General features: G+C 50.5%; 1 protein-coding gene across 4 annotated transcripts in view; it reads left to right on the top strand.

Moving 5' to 3' along the window:
* The first annotated feature begins 356 nt into the window (after positions 1 to 356).
* SORT1 (sortilin 1) overlaps positions 357 to 19,069 on the top strand; it is a 73,547-nt gene continuing 54,834 nt past the window's right edge. For all 4 annotated transcript variants that reach the window (XM_040999128.1, XM_040999126.1, XM_040999127.1 and 1 more), the window contains exon 1: positions 357 to 710. In XM_040999128.1, coding sequence (XP_040855062.1) covers positions 408 to 710 — 303 coding nt within the window. In that variant the 5' untranslated portion in view covers positions 357 to 407. The remainder of the gene's footprint in view (positions 711 to 19,069) is intronic.

The following is a 19,069-nucleotide window of genomic DNA, read 5'->3' as shown; positions in this document are numbered from 1 at the left end:
GTGGGGGGCGGAGGGGCGGCCTCGGAGCCCACTGCCAAAGCGAAGGTGCCCGGGGAGCCGGGGAAACGTGGAGGCGAGGTGGGGCTTCGAGGGCAGGTGGGCATCTCTGGAGGACCGCCCCCGGAGACGCCCAGCGAGGGGGTGACCTCAGCCGTGCCCCGCCACGTTCCAGCCAATCAGTCCCGCATCTTGGCATCCGAATCCCGGACCCCCGAAGCCGGAGGCGACGCGAGCCAATGAGGAGTGGGCCGGGGAAGAAGGACAGGCGGGCCTTCCCGGCCGGCGCACAGGCCTGGCCGCGCGTATCCAAGGAGCGCCCCGCCGCGCTCGGGGGTGTGGCGCGGCGCCGGCGGGGGTGGGCGGGCGCGCCGGGCGGCAGGTGTCAGCGGCGTCGGCACTCGGCGGCGATGGAGCGGCCCCGGGCAGCTGCGGACGGCCTGTCGCGCCGGCCCCGCGGCCTCGGCCTCCTCTTCCTCCTGCAGCTGCTGCCGCCCGCGACTCTCGGACAGGATCGGCTGGACGCTCCGCCGCCCGCCGCGCCCCTGCCGCGCTGGTCCGGCCCGCTCGGCGTGAGCTGGGGGCTGCGCGCGGCCGCGGCCGGGGGCCTGTTCACCCGCGGCGGCCGTTGGCGCCGCAGCGCGCCGCGGCAGGACGGGGACTGCGGCGGGCTCCCGGGCTTCGTCGCCAAGCTGGCCAACAACACGCACCAGGTGAGCCGGCCCGAGCCCGCCGTTGCGCGGCCCGCGCGCCCTGCGCCCCCGCGGGGCCGCGGACCCCCGGCCGCCGCCCGAGCCCGCGGCGGGCGGAGCTGGCCCGGGCCGCGGGGCTGTGTTTCGTCACAGCCTAGGCGGGCTGGGGCGGTGGCGGCGGGGGAGGGGGGTCTTCACCGCGTTCTCTTAAGTTGTCAAAACCTCGCGGGGCGGCGGTGGCTTCCGTGTGTTTGTGTGTGTGTGAGTTGGGGGGGAGTGGGTATCGAGCACCTTGGACCGCGGCCGGCCGACCGCAAGCCCGAGGCAGGAGCTGCTCGGAGCGCCTGCCGGAGGAGCGGGGCTGGGCGGAAGCTGAGGCGTGGGCCTCTGTGCTGGACGACGGCGGCCCGACGAGACCCCGAGACCCCCGAGACCCCCGAGACCCCCGAGACCCCCGAGCGGCTTGGGCAGCAGGGAGAGGAGACAGTGGGACGGGAGTGATGCCTGTTCTCGTAGTTAAACAAACTGTTATTAGGACAACTGCGTACGGGTCATGGCCCCTGCGTCTTACGAGTTGACTCCCCTTGCCGTCTGCAGCTCCTGATCACCACGGTGTCTCCACAGTGGCAAGATCTCCACAGAAGGAAAAGCACGCTGCAGATAAAAAGTCCCCTTGTTGGGGTGGGAAACCTTTGAGAACCGTGGTGCTTCCGGCTGTGGGGAAGGGGCAGATCCACACGTCTGTGTGCTACTGGGGATTGCCAACACGGTTTGCACAGTCAGCCCTGGCTTTTCAGGACACCTTAGGTGTCTTCCTGGTGCTTCTTTAAAATCAGCGCTTTCATGATTGCCACCCGTGGATGTGTTCTCCAGTAGGTCTTTGCATCTTCCAGAGAGGCTGGTACTTGGGGCTGGAGGTGGGTGGCCAGCTGCACCTTTTCCTGTGTAACCACATTCCCACTGGCCCTCTGGCCCACCCACCCCCACCGCCTGCTGTGACATAATTCTCAGATGTGGGAATGCCAGGTGCATGCAAGGATCAGGATGACTGTGTTGACCCGAGCACAGCTCCAAGCAGCAGCAGCAGCCGCCGCTGCCACCACCACGGCTGCCGGATGCAGATACCGCTCCACCCCTGTGGGGCTGGCAGGATGGCTCAGGATGGGAGCTGCAGGGGTGCAATGGAGATGCCTTGGTGTTTGAGGAGGACAAAGTCGTGCTGTGGACCACTTTTCCACCAGCTTGGGGTTGAGCGAGCTTTCCAGGGCTGCCTGGACCTGCCCCATCCCTGGGCCAGCTGCACACACCGGTCTTACCCCATGGTCAGGAGTCAGCCCTCCTCACTTGCTGTTTGACCTCCCCTGGCCTGCAGCTGGCCCAGCATGTCTGTCTTCACCAGGGTCTCCCGGAGGTTAGTTGGAATCAAGCAGGCAGGTTGTGGAGGAAGCTGGGGATGTCCTGAGGCCAGATCCACTCAGTGCAGGCCCGCCACCACCCTGCCATTGGAAGTCCATGAGGAGAGATTTCCTGTTGTTTCTTTCCTGTTTAGTGACTGTTACCCATGAGCTTTGTTAGCCTTAAAAAGTACTCTTTCAGTGATCTTATTTAAAATGGCTGTTTTTACATTCCTCTGTGGTCTCGGAGATCACAGCCTTCTGGGGCCTTGTTTATCTGGGGGCACCTTTGTCAGTAGCCTTGACCACAGAAATGGTGGGCTAACAGCGCTCCTGAGGGCCCACTCCTTCAGCTGACAAGCGACAAGCGTCAGGGAGCAGCGTGGTATCTGTTCTGCTTTCCAGTACCACACATTTAAGAAGCCGCAGGTCACATTCCCCACTGTCCTGGAGAGATCTCTGATTTTTCTCATCCCGTGTAAACGGTTTGCAATAAAAGTATCCACCTGACAGCACAGCTTTTTTTTTTAATCCTCAGTTGGAGATGCTGTGTGCTTTTTGCCTAGCTGGGGGAAGGAAAAGCTGCTTAGACTACTGCTTTGCTGTGTTATATAACAAGATGCGATCCCGAAGAAACATTCCGAGTTCTAGATGTTCTCCCCTGATTTCTTACAGCTGAGTGCTATTCTTTTGCAAGCTGCGTTAATTTCTGTAATCACAGTCCGTGCCCTCCCAACGCCCACATGTGTGCCAACAGGCACAGGAAAGTCAGCTCACTAAGCGTCTGATCCAGTCACTTAGGCCCTTTCTAGGACTTACGAGAGTATGTCAGCATTGAGTTCATCCGCAGGCAGCTGAGCCCAGCCGCCGCAGGGCAGTGCCGGACAGTCCTGTGCTTCTCAAGCCAACATATGCCCCCAACATGCCTTCTCTGCCCACCTCCTCCCCGCCCTGTGTGTCCACAGGAGTTTGCCTGTCATGCTCTCCTTTCAGTCTGTTCATTTCTGTCTCCCATGGACGGTCTCTATTGGGGGACAGTATGTATTTTTCACATAGCAGCTGTGATTAGGTGCTCTATTTTGGAATTTGAGGGAGGATAGGAGAATGTTTTCCCTTTGGTGACAGTATTATAAATAACTGGGACTCCTGGGAGAGAAAGTGAACATTTCTCATGTTGGTTGTTACTAAATATAGAAAACCAAAGGCATCAAGAAGACAAAGGAGAAAGAAGGAGAAAGACAGCCCCATCACCCCAAAGTTGGGCCTCTGTGTATGCCTCGGAGGGCCGGACGTGCTGCGGGCTTCCTGAGCGCAGCTGCTCATACGGTGTGGTCCGGGCTGAGTGACGAGTCCTTTGGGTCTCTAGAATGCCCATTACAGGAGTGCCTGCTCCTTCCCTAGGGTAGCGCTGGGAGTGTAGGGGTTTCATCTCAGATGTGATATCCCAGCTCATCAGAACAGAGTCTAACGCTTCCTTAGGACTCAGTACAAAAGTCGCTATTGTTTTAATATTCTTAGGAGTGCCTTATAAATAACTCTGTTGAAGTGATAGTCTCATTTTGCTTTTCACCCTGAGCTGCTCGTGCTGCATTTTTGGCAGATTGTTTCCTTCGAGTGCTTGGGGTGAGGGGTGGTGGTGTGCCTAACCTTTGTACATGGCAGCCGCTGAGCAGGCCTGGAAGATTTTATTGACGCCGGTTGCTAAGTGGAGTTACTTCAAAACATTCCTCTCGCAAACACCCCTTGGAGGGTAGGCATGAAGACGCAGATGAAAATGCCTTGGCCGGAGCTCTGGTGGTGGCTGACATAATTTCCTTCTCCTTCCCCCACACACAGCCCCATTGACAGTTTCCTTTAAAATGTTTGGGTCTAGTCACTACCAAGCCCAAAACTGCTGCTCGTCTCTCGGTGCTCCTTCTGCCCCTTGTCACCCACATAACCTCCCAACATGCAGTCCAACGTCAGAGCGCCCAGTGTCTTAGATCAGCAGGCCCTGCCGAGAGGACCGTGTTGGATGGGCTGGCGATTCTAGAAGAATGTGCATGTTTGTTTGCTGGTCCTGACGGAGCTGAAGCTGGGTGGATGGGACTGGGTGCATGTGGGGCCTTTTGTGTAAACTCCGGAAATCTAAAGGTCAGTGCCATTAGCTGCCCCGGAAGTTTTTCACAGCTTCTCTGATGCCTGTGCTTAGCCTCCTCTCTTGGTAGTTCCACTTCTGGCACACCCACGCTCATGCCCACACCAGGGTATTGAAGCTTTTCCTGGGTTGTGTTTCTCCTTTGGGCAGAGGAACAGAAAATTCTGTGGGCGCTCCTTGGTCCTGGCTGAGCAGAGCAAGTGTCCACTCCCGTACAGCATCCCCGGGAAGGGTGTGCCAGGCTTGCATGTGGAGTAGACAAGAGAGGGGTGGTTTCAGTGACAAGTCTGAAGAAGTGTGATTTTACACTGGGGAAAGGCCACTCCCTGTCAGGTGTGGCCACTGGCACAAAGGGCATGGGTGTAGGGCAGCAGTTGGTTATTGTTCCTGGTCCCCATGCTTGGCTGTGGGCATTGTGGGTCTGTGATCCAAGTTGGAGTCTTAGTTCAGCCTGTGGAGGTGAGCGGACGGAGACTTCCTTTCTGATCACTTCTGATGGCTTGCTTCTTGCGGTTGTATGATGATGTAATGGGTCCTTTGTCCCATTCTCTGCATTTCATCGTTCCTGTGAGGAGCACAGAGAGCGTTACCACCTTCCTGCCCTCCGTCTATTCCTGCTCACTTGGGATCAGCAGCCATCGGGTGGCTGTGGGGGTCTGCTGCCCAGCTCTGACCTGGTGGGCCTGCTACCCTGGTCTGCTCGGCACACACCAGGCAGTGCTGGGCCCAGGTTGTAGTGGTCAGAGAAGGCAGAGGAAGGTTTCCTTAGCCCCTTCAGCTTTCTTTCTGTCCCAACTTTTCAGCTTCTGTCTTTACAGACACTCTTTTGTTGTTTAAAAAATTTAATTCATAGGGGCCAGCGCAATGGCTCAATTAGCTAATCTTCCACATCCCATTTTGGTGCCAGTTCATGGCCAGATGCTCCACCTCCCATCCAGCTCCCTGCGAAGTGTGTAGGAAAGCAGCAGAGGATGGCCCAAAGCCTCGGAACCTTGTACCCACCGGGGAGACCCGGAAAATGCTCCTGGCTCCTGGCTTTGGATCAAGTCAGCTCCTGCTGTTGTCATTTGGAGAACAAATCAGTGGGTGGAAGATCTTTCTGTCTCACCTTCTGTCTATAAATCTGCCTTTCCAATAAAAATCAGAATTTTAAAAATTTTTAGTTGAAGGATAAAATTATAGGAAGAAAATCTTGCATTCAGTGAGTCACTCCCTAAAAGGCCACAATGGCTAGGGCTGGGCCAAGCCAAAATCAGGAACCTGGAGCTTCCTCCAAGTCTCTCACGTGGGTGCAGGGGCCCAAGGGCTTAGAGTCATTCTCCACGACTTTCCCAGGCACATTAACAGGAAGCTGGGTGGGAAACAGAGTGTACAGTTCTCAGATTGCCACCCATGTGGGATGCTGGCATCATAGATGGAGGCTAAACTACAGCGCAGGCCCAGTGAACTGGGTGGTGAGGCTGCAAAAATGAGACCTGAATGTCTTAGATGATTAGGAGCTAAAATTAAGAGAAACAGAACTGTCAAATTTGACAATGAATTGTTTCTGGAGAGAGTTATGTGGTAATGATGAATCATATATTGCATTTGTAGATTTCTACAAGCTCTTGGTTCCCCTTTTTCTCTCTTGGCCAACCATGTATCTATTTCTCTATTACCCATCTATTTTAGAAACTTGGCGGAAACTTGCTCTTGTTAATCCGGGGCCCGGCTGATCTGTCTCTATGTCTGAGGAGCAGTGGGTCTCAGGAACAAGCTGACCCGTTTCCGTCCGCTCCAGCCAGCTGCCCTGTGGTTATTTGATGGCCCAGTGGTGGGTGCCTTCCAGCCAGCTGACGAACAGTCATAGTGAGAGAAACTTCATTCCCCTACACGCTGCTAGGTGCCTGTCTGACATGTGGGTTTATTTAGAGAGGAGTCTGTTTTTCCTGCTTTGCCCCAGCCCTGGTCTCAGGAAACCACAGGAAGAACACAGGCCTCCCCTCAGAACCTGTGGTGTTGAACTGAGAAAGTGTCCTGTGAGTGGCTTCCCTTTGGCCGTTTCAGCCTTCTCATCCACCACATTGAAAAGTCTTGTACTAGCTTTTCATTGCCTTTAGAGAAAAAGAAAAAAGAAAAACCCCACAATTTGTATGGAGGAAGAGGAGGCCAGGGGTTGTGATCACGCATGTTTGTTGGGCTACTCGGAGCTTGCAAGCCAGTTGTAGCTGTCTGGCCTCCAGTAGGACTCGGACAGCCATGGACTTGACATCTGTGGGTCATTTGCTACCTCCTCTGGAGTTGGCTTGGGGGAGACACCAGTGTTCTGTAGATAGCAGGAATGTAGTTTATTCCGCTCCCCCACCCCCCGTATAATTATAAAAGACAGATGTCTCGTTTTAGGGGAAGGGGTAATACTTCATCCCTACTTGTTGGATGAGAACTGCAATGCTAATAAAAGCTACTAGCTCGGAAGAATCTAGAAGCAAGCCCAATAGATATATAACAGCAAGTGTGGCAAAAAAAAAAGTTCCCTTCCCTACAGTATTTTGCCAAAATGGAGCTGTTGTTTTTAACCCTCACTCTGGCTGCATGTGTGTTTGAAAAGTAGCTGGGGCTTGCCATAAATGTACGCACATACAGAAGCTTACATGTGATTCACTGGCGGATGTGTTTTTTTTATCAGAAGAAAGTCTAGATTTGTTCGTTAAGAGCTTGTTGGTACTACCCTCCTAGGCTTGGCTCTGTCACGGAGCTTTGTTTTTCCTGTAAGCTCTGAAAAAAGGCTAAGGTTCCCCTTTTCTTTTTCTTCCTTTTCTTTTCCTTTTTTTTTTTGAGGGAGATAAAATTTGTTTTAAAGCAGAATTATGGGAAATGGGAGAGAAACACAGAGCAAAAAAGGTCTTCTATCTGCTGGTTCATTCCCCAAATGGCTATAGTGGCCAGAACTGGGCTGGTCACAAGCCAGGAGCCAGGAGCTTCATCCTGGTTTCCCACATGGGTGCAGTGGCCCAAGTGCTCAAGCCTTCATCCGCTATTTTTCCTGGCCTTAAGCAGGGAGCTTAATTCTGCCTGAATTGGCCGTTGTAATCCGGTTGATGGTGGATCACTCTATCTCCCTCTGTCTCCCTTTGTTAACTCTGAATTTCAAGTAAAATAAATCATTTAAAAAAAAAAAAAAAAGAATGGGGCCTGGCATGATAGCATAGCAGTTTAAGTCTTCACCTTGAATGCACCGGGATCCCATATGGGTGCTGGTTCTAATCCCGGCAGCTCCACTTCCCATCCAACTTCCCTGTTTGTGGCCTGGTAATGCAGTCAAGGACGGCCCAAAGCCTTGGGACCCTATAACTGCATGGGAAACCTGGAAGAGGCTCCTGACTTTGGATTGGCTCAGCTCTGAACTGTTGCGGCTGCTTAGGGAGTGAACCATCGGACGGAAGATCTTCCTCTCTATATATCTGTAGATCTACCTTTCCAATCAAAATAAATAAATCTTTTTAAAAAGAGAGAATGAAAAGCAGAATTTAAAAAAAAAATGTTTTCACTGTATTTGAGATGCAGAGACAGAGAGGAGAGACAGGAAGAGATCTTCCATCTAGCTGATTTAGTTCCCAAGTGATCAGTGATCACAGTAGCCAGGCCTGGGCTAGGCTGAGCCGGGAGCTCGGGACTCAATCCGGTGTCCCATGTGGGTGACAAGCACCCAACTGTGTGCGTCATCCCACAGCCTCCTGGAGTGCCTGTCAGCAGGAAGCTGCATTGGAAATGGAGCTGGGGCTGCAACCCAGGCGCTTTTTTAAAATTTATGTATTTATTTATTGAGCAAAGCAGCTCTTAAGAATTTTTAGAGAATCAGATGAGAAATTTTACTAAAGTGTGTGTTAAAGTATGACATCAATGTCATTCATGGACACACCTGCTGAGCCACCTTCTGTGCACGAGTGGAGTCCAGGCCCATGTGTCAGGTTGAGAGCGAAGCAGTGGTGGCGTGGAAGTGTTTACATGTGCAGATCCAGCGTGCTGGGAACTTTGCAGAAGGTGTGGGCACTGCAGTGCTGACGGCCTCAGGGGTGGAGAGAGAAGCAAGGTGGATTCCAGAAAGTGGGAAGATACAGAGAAAGGGAAACCCGAGGCATGCTGTAGGGGCGGTCAGGGACCCTTTAAAGGAGGGAACAAACTAGCAGTGTGACGGAGACCTCCAGGAAAACCTCGAGGAAGGAGAAAAAGAAAAGCTCCCTAGAGGGTGGAAAGAGAGTGTGGGTGGGAGTTCAGTACTAGAACTTACTGGTGAGAGTATTCTAACTGAAAGTGCTAGAGCTGGAGAAACGCGGAGCAGAGCTGGGGAGAGACCATGACCTTCAGAGCCCTGGTAGCCGCTGCCCGACAGCAGTGTGGGGAAGGCCATCCTATGTCCTTAAGATGCCAGGGAACACTGGCAGGTGCTAGGCCCAAGGAGTGAGAACCCCTGAGCTGGGTAGTAGGGGTGCCTGCCAGCAGCAGCTGAGAGCCACAACCAGGCCAGGCACTGCTGCCTCTGACTAGATTCCTTCCTTCCACCGGTGAGGCCAGATGACTTGTGAAGAGACCCACAAACATACCCACGTGGTACCATCCAGCCAAGGCGAGGCTGTGGACCCTACTTACAGGTCACAGAGGTGGTCTTGCTCAAGGTGTGGGTGCCCTCAGCCCAGCTCCTTTAGCCTCTTTCCAGGCCCTCGTTTCCCCAGAGTCTGACATGGAGCGGCATTGGGAGGGAAGCGCAAAGCGCATGTACGAGAGGTGTTTGGAAGCCCTTGAAGTGCCACAGGGCCATGACTTGGGTAGTTTCGTCGTCAGGCTCTCCAGGCCCAGTTGTCAGCCAAGGTTCCTGATCAATGCAGTCTCTGGAAATCACTTTTAAGGGAACACACGCCGCCAAGGAGACACAGGAGACATGAATGCATTTGGCAGTGTCGGATGACAGGCTGGATGGGGCTGGCAAGCAGGAGAGAATTATGGGCAGAAATGTAAGGCTGTCTGTGGCAGTGTTCTTTTTTTAACTGCTGTGATTACAACACGTTTTAAAGTTGTGGATATGATTGGCAGCTATTTGAAGCAGTGGTTTAGGGAAGAAAATTATATCAGATAGGAGATCTGCATTGAAATTTCACCAGGAACCTTAGATTAATCTTTGTGAACCTTAGTTTTTTTATCTGTAAAGTGTCATCCCGAAGGTGAAAAAATGAGGGGTGGGGGCTTAGTGTGTATTCATTGCTCTCTTTTTAAAAAGATTTACATTTTTATTTTGTCATTTGAAGGGCAGGTTTACAGAGAGACAAGGAGAAAGATTTTTCATCTGTTGATTCTCTCCCCAGAAGACCACAGTGACCAGAGCTGGGCTGCCCAGAAGCCAGGAGCTTCTTCTGGGTCTCCCACGTGGACGCAGGAGCCCAAGTACCTGGGCCATCATCTGTTGCTTTCCCAGGCCATCAGCAGGGAGCTGAGTCAGAAGCAGTGCAACCAGGACTTGAACCAGTGTTCATATGGAATGCTGGTGTCGCAGGCAGAGGCTTAGCGTGCTATGCCAGAGCACTGGCCCCAGTGTTTATTCATCTTTTATGGAGGGTGTATTATGACAGTAATCTCTACAAAGCCACTGATGCATTGACATTTAAATATTTCCGTATATGCTGACATTTCTTCACAGCTGTAATATACCTGGAGAATTATTATGGATACTTACAGGAACCAAGCCTGGGTTAAGCTGTGTATACAGTTGGTCCCCATATGTTGCATTCTATATCTGGGGATTCATCCAATCACAGATTTTTCTTTTTTTAATCTATTTATTTGAAAGGCAGATTTGGAGAGAGAGAGAGAAAGAGATCTCCTATCTTCTTGTCCTCTTCCCAAATGGCTGCAACAGCCACGGTTTGGCCAGGCTGAAGGAGCATGGAGCTTCCTCCGTGTCTCCCATGTGGGTGCAGGGGCCAAGTTCTTGGGCCATCTTCTGCTGCCTTTGCAGCATGGAAGCAGGGAGCTGGACTCAGACCAGTGCTCACATCTTCACCTGCTATGCTACCACACTGGCATCCATTACAGATGTAAAAGTTTAAAAAAAGAATACTTTGTGAGGGTGGGCATCTGAGGCAGGGGTTAAGTCATTGCTTGGGATCCCCACATGCCCTGTCTGGGTCCCTGAGTTCAAGTCCTGCCTACTCCACTTCCGCTCTCACCTTCCTGCGATCGCTGACCCTGTGAGGCAGCAGGTAAGAATCTCTGTAGTTGGTTCTCCACCAACTAGGAGACCTGGATTGAACTCCTAACTCCTGGCTTCATCCTCTGCCACGAGGCTGTGTGGACATTGGGAGGGGAACCAGTGGGTGGAAGAGCTTTCTGTCTTTCTGCCTTTTAAACAAAGAAACATAATGTTAAATTTTTTATTAAGGCTTGTGTATGTGCCAAATATATATATAGACATTTCATTTCTCTCTGTCTTCGTCAATATTCTTTTTTGTTTAAAAGATTTATTTATTTTTATTGCAAAGTCAGATATATATATAGAGAGAAGAGACAGAGAAATATCTTCCGTACGATGATTCACTCCCCAAGTGACTGCAGTGGCTGGTACTACACCAATCCAAAGCCAGGAGTCAGGAGCTCTTCTGGGTCTCTCACATGGGTGCAGGGTCCCAAAGCTTTGGGCCGTCCTCGACTGCTTTCCCAGGCCACAAGCAGGGAGCTGGAAGGGAAGCGGGGCTGCCAGAATTAGAACCAGCACCCATACAGGATCCTGGCACATTCAAGGCAGCACCGGGCCCCATCAATATTCTTTATACAGTACAGTATAGCTGCTGTTTGCACAGCATTCTTTTATGCGGTATTGTAAGTTCAGGTACACGAGAAGATGTGCATACACTGTATGCAAATATTGTGCCATTTTATGGAAAAGATTTGAACGTCTGTAGACTTTAGATCCTGTATGCAATCCCCTGTGGCTGCAGACGGGTGACTGTACTGCTTGTATCCTTGAATATGGATAAGAAATAGGGAACCAGGGGACAGAGAGAATGAGCAGTTCAAGGTGTGCTTTTATTGAAACTGGGAGATGGAGGAGAAAATCATCCGACTGAGGCATCAGCTACCTGGTCGCCTGTGATGCTTCCAAGCACACGCTGTGCATTGATTTTAAGTCACACTTCTGAAAAACTAAGACGATACACAGTCTGATAGCTTTCCTTCCCCATTGCCAGGCTGTCACTCAGTCGAGCCCGTGGCTGTGTTTTTCAGTAGTGTCTTACAGGTCTCACCCCTGCCTTGTCTCCACCTCCTGGCCCCCAGGAACCCTCAGCACCAGTTAGAGGGACCGCATGTGCCATGGCGTCCTCTGGTCCGAGGGCCCATCTCACCCTGCTTCCCCTCGCACTGCTGATCAGACCCGGTGACTGAGCTACATGCCCAAACACTTAGCATTTCATTTTCACATTCTAGTTCCAGGTGCCATGCCATGTATTGCAATGTTGGAAATGTCTTGCTTTGTGTTCAGTTTCATTCGTGAAAGTTTTGTTCCTCATATTATAAACTCCTTAAAGGTTGAGTGCAGTCTGCTGTGAGTCTGCCCTCCCTTTTTGCTTCGCAGCATACTGGAGAATGGGTGGTCATGAAACTGAGTGATCTAAAGCCACGCAGACAAGACTTGGAAACCTCACTGAGTCCCTTCACCAGCTTTGTGACTTTGAATTGGATTACTTAACCTCTCGGAGCCACCTTGTTCATGTACCAAGTAGCAATGCTGCCCTGTCCGTGGCCTGTGTAGTCCATGGCTCTGTGCAGTGCATGACTGGTTAAGGTCAGATGCTGCTCTTGCTGTTCATCCACTCAGCAGGTGTTTATTGCACCCTGCCTTGTGTCAGGGTCTGAGTCCTGAGACTGGTCTACAACACAACAGACACAGTCTCTTCCACCTTCCTGGAGCTTTAGGGACTTGGCCAGTTGCAAAAATGACCCCGGGGTGGTACAGAGTTATCAAAGCACCAAGAAGAAAGAAGGATCTGCTGGAGAGTGATTGACAAAAGCCTTTTGGGTCTGGGGCATTAGTAAGGAGGACTGGAGAAGCCTTCGCTGCAGGCCCTGGACCTGAGTTTGGCTGGGAGGAGTCCCACGAGCAGGGAGAACAGCACGTACAGAAGGCCTGGGGCCACGAGAGGCGCCTCGCCAGCCCAGAGAGCTGGCAGGCGGCCAGTGCTGTTGGTCACAGCCCAGAGAGGTTCCCACCCCCTCGCGGGAGCCGTCCCTCAGCTCAGCCAGTCCTCCGGCTGGCACTTGTCTCCCTGTCACTTCCTTTTCTTTGAAATGGGACTAAGAAATAAAAATAAAACTGCTCAAAAGTTTTGAAATGTAGTTCATTTGCCAGGCATGATTAGGAACGAATTGTTCTAAACCTAGCTTTCCCTTTTAAGTGCCAAAGGCTTTTTTGTTGTTATTTGTTTGTTTTTAGTGGAATTCTTTTTAAAAAGGTCTGTCTTCTTAACCAGCAGCCTGACCCTGGCTCATTAAGAGCCGATTAACTTCTGCCGTGCTGTGACTCATGCCGTCGTGGTGTGGCACTCACAGATGGGTGGCAGGAATGCATGGGGCTGCCTGCTCCCGCCCACAGTGGCCCACATTCACTTGTTGAAGCTGACATGGTTCTGCTCACAGTGTCCTGTTCCTCATGCTGACCCTGTTTGCCTCCAGATCCACCATCCCCCAAGCTTGATTTGTGCACACTGCAAGGTTAGAATGCAGGCTTTTCATATTAAGCAGTTCAAACAAGTCAGTTGAATGAGAGTGGTGTCTGAGCATAGGCTTGGTGACCAAACACATATTAATGCCTGGATAGTGGTCTGCTTCTCTCTTGCTTCCTTTCAGTGAGTGCCTGGGTTGATGAAGTCCTGGACAATAGGGGCTGCTGTCCTCATACGGGGCACTGTTGGTGGTTTGGTTTGGTTTAGTTATTGAGACAGGAGGAGGTTCCTGTGTGCTAGCTCACTCCCCCTAGGCCCACAGCTACCAGAGTTGGGCTGGTCCTGCAACTGCCAGGCAGCAAGTCAGACTGTACATGAGGCAGGTACCCAACCACCTGAGCCGTCACCTGATGCCTCCCAGAGCATGCATTAGCAGGATGCTGACATTGTGAGCGACAACCAAGACTCAAAGCCAGGCACTCTGATGTAGAATGCAGTCGTCCCCAGCCGCCACTTAGTTGCCAGGCCATTGCCTGCCCATAGGGTTAGGTTTTGTCTTAGCAGATACAGGGCAATGGAAAAGCAAACTGAGTGGTTAAATTATTTACACGTCGTGGAATTGTGATAGAAGGGCCGGTAGGGCCGCGCCTCTGTTAGGCTGTGCTGCTTCCCTAGCTCTCTCATAGCATTTGGCAGAGCTGGAAATAAATTTAGGCAGCTGTTAGTCCCTGGGTTCTATTCGAATAACTGAATAGAATTGAAAATGCATATTTTTTATGTTGAGTTTTTCCATTTCTAAGAATAGTATCCATGAGAACTGGGACATTTGTGATCTTATTTTTGGTTCCTGCTTTCTGATCCCAGCAGTGCCTCATTGAACAGAACAGCGTTCTGTTAATACTTTCCTTCCTGGTTAAAGAAAGTTTCCTGTCACTGTGGCCTGTCCCTGTGTCCCCTCCATGGCATCTGGAAGCCTAATTCCAAGTCTTTAATTTATTTTTCTTGGAAAGGCAGATTTACAGAGAGAAGGAAAGACAGAGCATGTCCATCTGCTAGTTTATTCCCCAAAATGGACACAACTGGCAAAGCTGAGCTAATCCGATTCAAAGCCAGGAGCCTCTTCGGGTCTTCCACGTGCATGCAGGAACCCAAAGTTTTGGGCTGTCCTCTGCTGCTTTCCCAGGCCACAAGTAGGGAACTGGATCTGAAGTGGAACAGCCAAGACTAGAATTGGCACCCTTATGGGATACTGGTATTTGCAGGCAGAGAACCAGCTAATTGAGTCATCACACTCTCCTAGTCTTTTTTAATTTTGGATTTTATCATACAAGTCTGTATAGTCTGGGATTCCCTTCCCCCAATTTCCACCCCTCAACTGATTTTTCTCATGTCACAATAGTACATTCCTTCATAAGGAGTTACAGTTCCACCAGTTTGCTGTTTAAGTGTGCCTCGACATTGCTGGTACAATGTCAGACAGTCCATCATCCCATTGTTTAGATATGTCCAGCACTTTCATTTGGAGTCCATCTTTTATTTGGAAGTAGGGATGCATTGTGTGTGGTTATGGTAGTCTCCGTTACTCTATCACTATACATTCCAGTTTGCATGATGGTTTCCTCATGTTAGAGAGAACACATTTAGATTTATTTATATACTTGCAGTTAGGAAAAGAGAGAATAGACACAGAGAGCTCTTTTGTCAGCTGCCTCACTCCCCAAATGGCCACAAAATGAACCAACTCAAAGTCGCGAGCCAGGAGTCATCCTGGTCTGTCACATGGGTGCGATGGCCCAGCTACTTGAGCCATCTTCTGCTGTCCTCCTAGGTGGCATTTGCAGAGAGCAGGGAGCTGGATGCGAAGTGGAGTGGCCAAGACCCAAACCTGCCCTCATATGGGATGCTGGCTCCCAGGTAGTGGCTTAACCTGCTGTTCCACAGCACTCTCCCCTAATTCTTGGTCTTTATGGGATTGCTAATGTCCTGCCTTTTTAATGCTATTGTGTTTATTATTTCACTGCATAGAAAGGAGTCCAAGGAAAGGGAATCCTGAGAGAAAATTGTTTATGCCTACTTTCCCCATCCGGTTAGCTTAACTGGATGAGCCTTAATCCTCTATGTCATCCTGTCTTTTGCAGATTAAACACGCAGCATGTTTCCTGACTTGTGCATGTGAGCCATCCGGCTACAGAGTGTGTGCTGTGTGAGCTCAGAGCACGCGTTTCTGCTGCCATTGCCTGGTGCCCAGGGTAGGGTCCACGGAGTGCAGTGGGTGGATAGGATCTGCCATTCCACACCCATAGAGTCAGCCACCCTTCATATTCTGGGAAGAAACTGCATCAAGCACGCATGTACTCTCTGGCCTAGTCTCTTTCTCAGCAGTACAACAAGCCTTTATGTGGCCTACTTAGGAGGTGTTTTATGTAATGCAGAAATGGGGATGAGCAGGTTCCATGTAAATACGACCCTGATTTTTACATGAGAGACCTGAGGTTGTTTTTGTGTCCCCCAGGGGACAGGGCCGGGAATGATCCACAGTGGGTGCCTGGCAGGGGCAGGAGAGGTTTAAAGACCCCAGTTGGATTCCCTTCCCATGGCTCTGGGCAGAGAGGCTGCCCCGACTACACACCCACCAGGCTGTACAGAGGTGGCTTTCCAGCTGCCTCCCACCCAGCATCTTAACTCCTCAAGGCACTTGTGACTGAGCTGCCCGATTCTAGGGCCCACGTCTAAGTTCCCCAAACTGATACTACACAGTAAGTCCATAGGCTTCTTTGTTAATTAGAGGTGAATACAAAGCTATTTCTAGGCAGAATGCTACGTTTTATGTCCTCTCTCTCAGCTTCTGGGTTGGAAACCAGGGAATCCCTTACTGGCTGCAAGCAGGGAACCTCCCTCCCCACCGTGGGTTCAGGGCCTTGGCGATGCGTGTGTGGCCTGCTGGGAGCTGGCAGGTGGCCAGGGGTGGTTGGTATGTGGATGCATGTGCCCTACATTGCCAGCTTAGGAAGATGATGCGTGTCAGCAGCAGTACAGGCTACCTCCTTCCCTGAAACAGGAGTTCCAGGAGCTCAGTGGCCACTGTAGGTGCCAGCCAAGGACGCCTGGGTGTTCGGAGCCTACCCTCCTAGGGTAGTACGTATGACTATTGGAACCATTCAGGACGCCGGAAGTGCGCCCAGTGGATGACAGACAAGAGGCTGTGAATGTCACTGGGAAGAGCTAATTGATGAATCTGTCAAGCCCACCAATGTCACTGTGGCTCCCTCCTGTAACCCACATACCTGTTAGCCCTTCTAATGTACATAGAATAAACTGACATGGTCTAGATGTACCTTTTAGCCGTGTCCCTTTTATTCCTCCACGTGTACTATTTTTTTTTTTAAGATTTATTTATTTTTATTGCAAAGTCAGATATACAGAGAGGAAGATCCTCATCTGCTGATTCACTCCCCGAGTGACCACAATAGCCGGAACTGAGCTGATCTGAAACTAGGAGTCAGGAGCTTCTTCCTGGTCTTCCACATGGGTACAGTGTCCCAAGGCTTTGGGCCGTCCTCGACTGCTTTCCCAGGCCACAAGCAGGGAGCTGGATGGGAAGCGGGGCTGCTGGAATTAGAACCAGCGTCCATATGGGATCCCGGTGTGTGCAAGGCAAGAACTTCAGCACCACGCCAGTCCCCTGCATGTGTACTTTAAAAGACAGCTTTTCATTCCTGTGTAGTATTATCTTTAAAGAGGACTCTTGCCAATTGAAAGTAGTTTGGAAATAATTCATTCTCTCTGGAAAAACAATGAAGGGGGCAGCCCAAGAAGTTCTACCTCCTAGGGGCATTGCTGCTATCGTTTTCAAGAGTATCCTTCCTGATGCCTTTTCAGCCATAAATATACACACATACATGGCTTCACATAACTTTGACTCAGTATGTTATAAATATATTTCAGTGTCAGTGACTATCTCAGTCATCATAAATAGCACCTGGTATGCTGATTTTTCTTAAAGATGTATTTATTTATTTGTATGTGTGTCTGAAAGGTACATGACAGACAGGAAGAGACAGAGAATCTTTCACCTACTAGTTGACACCCCAAAATGGCCACAACAGCCACGGCTGGGCCAGGTCAGAGCCAGAAGCCATGAGCTCCATCAGGTGGGTGGCAGGAGCCCAAGCACTTGGGCCAGTGTCTGCTGCCTCCCAGGTGCATTAGCAGGGAGATAAATAGGAAACAGATGTGGAACTTGATCCCAGGACCTCAGGTGTGGGGTTCATCATCCTCAACAGCAGCTGAACCTGCCATGCTACAAGGCTTGCCCCAGAATATTGTTTGATGACATAATTCTCCACCCATAATATACGGTTATGTAGTGCTAATTCATGAGATTGCTATGTGAGTCAATGATAATGACCACTCCGTAGCACAGAAGGTCACCAGTGGGAATGCTCAGTAGTTGGTGGCTGCAGTACACATCAGGTATGTAACATTTCTCAGTGAAGCTATATAATCAAGCTTTTATGATAAACTCAGAGGCACAGAATTGGCTCCGTCCAAAAGGTGTGGATGTTCTGGGCTCTAATTTGGGTCACCAAATGGCTTTCCAGAGAAATGGTCAAGTTCACCCACTGTGCAGGAAGGTGCCCTGGTCCCCTGCCCTCTCTGGACACATTTCTCCAGTCTTGATCCTCCTTGCCTGTCTGGAGAGCGTGAGTGAGAGTGAGGCTGAGTCTCTGTTCTTGGGTTTCTGGGCCAGGCCCATGTCCTCTGATGAACTGCTTGTTTGTGGCCTCTGCCTGTGTTCCAGAGGTCTGTTTGAGGTTTCTGTCTTTCCTTCTTGGTTTGAAAACCCTTTCCCATATTGTGGATGTTTTCCCCATGACTCTTTAGCATTCTGGTTGATATTTTGCTATTTAAATTGTTTTTCTCATATGGTCAAAGTGAATCCTTTTATTATGGGTATTGATTTTATATCGTGTGTGTGTGTGTGTGTGTGTGAAGGCCTTCTTTCTTGTTCCTGAATTTAGAAACAGTCACTCCTACCTCTAGTATTTTTGTGATTGACTTTTGCCATTTAAATGATTACCTTCCCTGGAATTTGCTTGGAAGTGGACTTGAACAGGGAGTCAGCTGCTCCTGGTTCCCCTGGAAGCCAGCGTCCCCAGTGTCCTTCGGTCATTGACTTGAAGTGCTGACTTCATCCTGGGCTGCATGAAGCCTTGCCGGCCCTCCATTCTGCTCCATCCATCTGCCTGGTGTGTTCCTAGGCCAGGGCTGGTGCCAAGGGAGCAATCCCTGGGAGCAGCAGGTGTCATGGCACTGATGTCTGACTCAGCCAGTCTTCAACTTCTTGGGTGTCTGAACTTCCTCCACTGAGGTACCCCTGGGGAGTCTGAGAACCTGCGTTTTCTCCGTGGCCCTTCATAATCCTGCTTTTTTGGACTGTTGATTAGAGAAAGGGCATAGTTACAGAATTGCCCTCCATTTTGCCCTCTCTCTGCATTGCACATCCGGCTAACAGTTTCACAACCTACAGTGAGCAGATCATGTTCTCTTCATGGGAAACAATCTCCCTAGCAGGCACACCAGGGCCTCTCGGAGCAGCAAAGCCCTTGTTTACCAGAAACAGGATACACTGCAACCCTCACCACCTTCTCCATCCCCATCGTCACACACACACAGCTGACACACAGGGTGGCTGTCCTAACAGTGCTGGAGCTAGACGCTACCTTCTGTTGGCTGGCCCCTCCAGCTACTCCCAACTGTTGTATGCGGTTTGATGTTTTAATATTATAGAACATTCATTTGTAAATTTGTAGAAGGGATTTTGGGTTTTCCTTTCCTAAAGGGATAATTCCACCTTTCAGTTCTTCCTCACCACAAAGCTTGATGCTTTGCTCACATTTCTCTGACTCTTTTCATTTTGCCTTGATCAGAACACTTGAACCAGTTGGTTGGTTTTGTTCAGTTCTCCACATCACTGGAAACCATTCCTGTCCAAGTGATCCTGTGACCTCATCTCAGCTTTCTCTGGGTCTTTCAAAGCAGAAGTATTGATTCTAGAACGTTTTCCCCAGTGTATTTATTTATTTTAAAAGATTTATTTTTTAAATTTTTTAAATTTCTTACTGGAAAATCCGATATACAGAGAGGAGGAGAGACGGGAAG

This window comes from Ochotona curzoniae, unplaced genomic scaffold (assembly GCF_017591425.1).
Source record: "Ochotona curzoniae isolate NIBS_2020 unplaced genomic scaffold, NIBS_Ocur_1.0 scaffold_1037, whole genome shotgun sequence".
NCBI classification, from domain to species: Eukaryota; Metazoa; Chordata; class Mammalia; order Lagomorpha; family Ochotonidae; genus Ochotona; species Ochotona curzoniae.
Note: the sequence above shows the minus strand (reverse complement) of the source record. Positions and strands in the feature narration are given on the sequence as shown.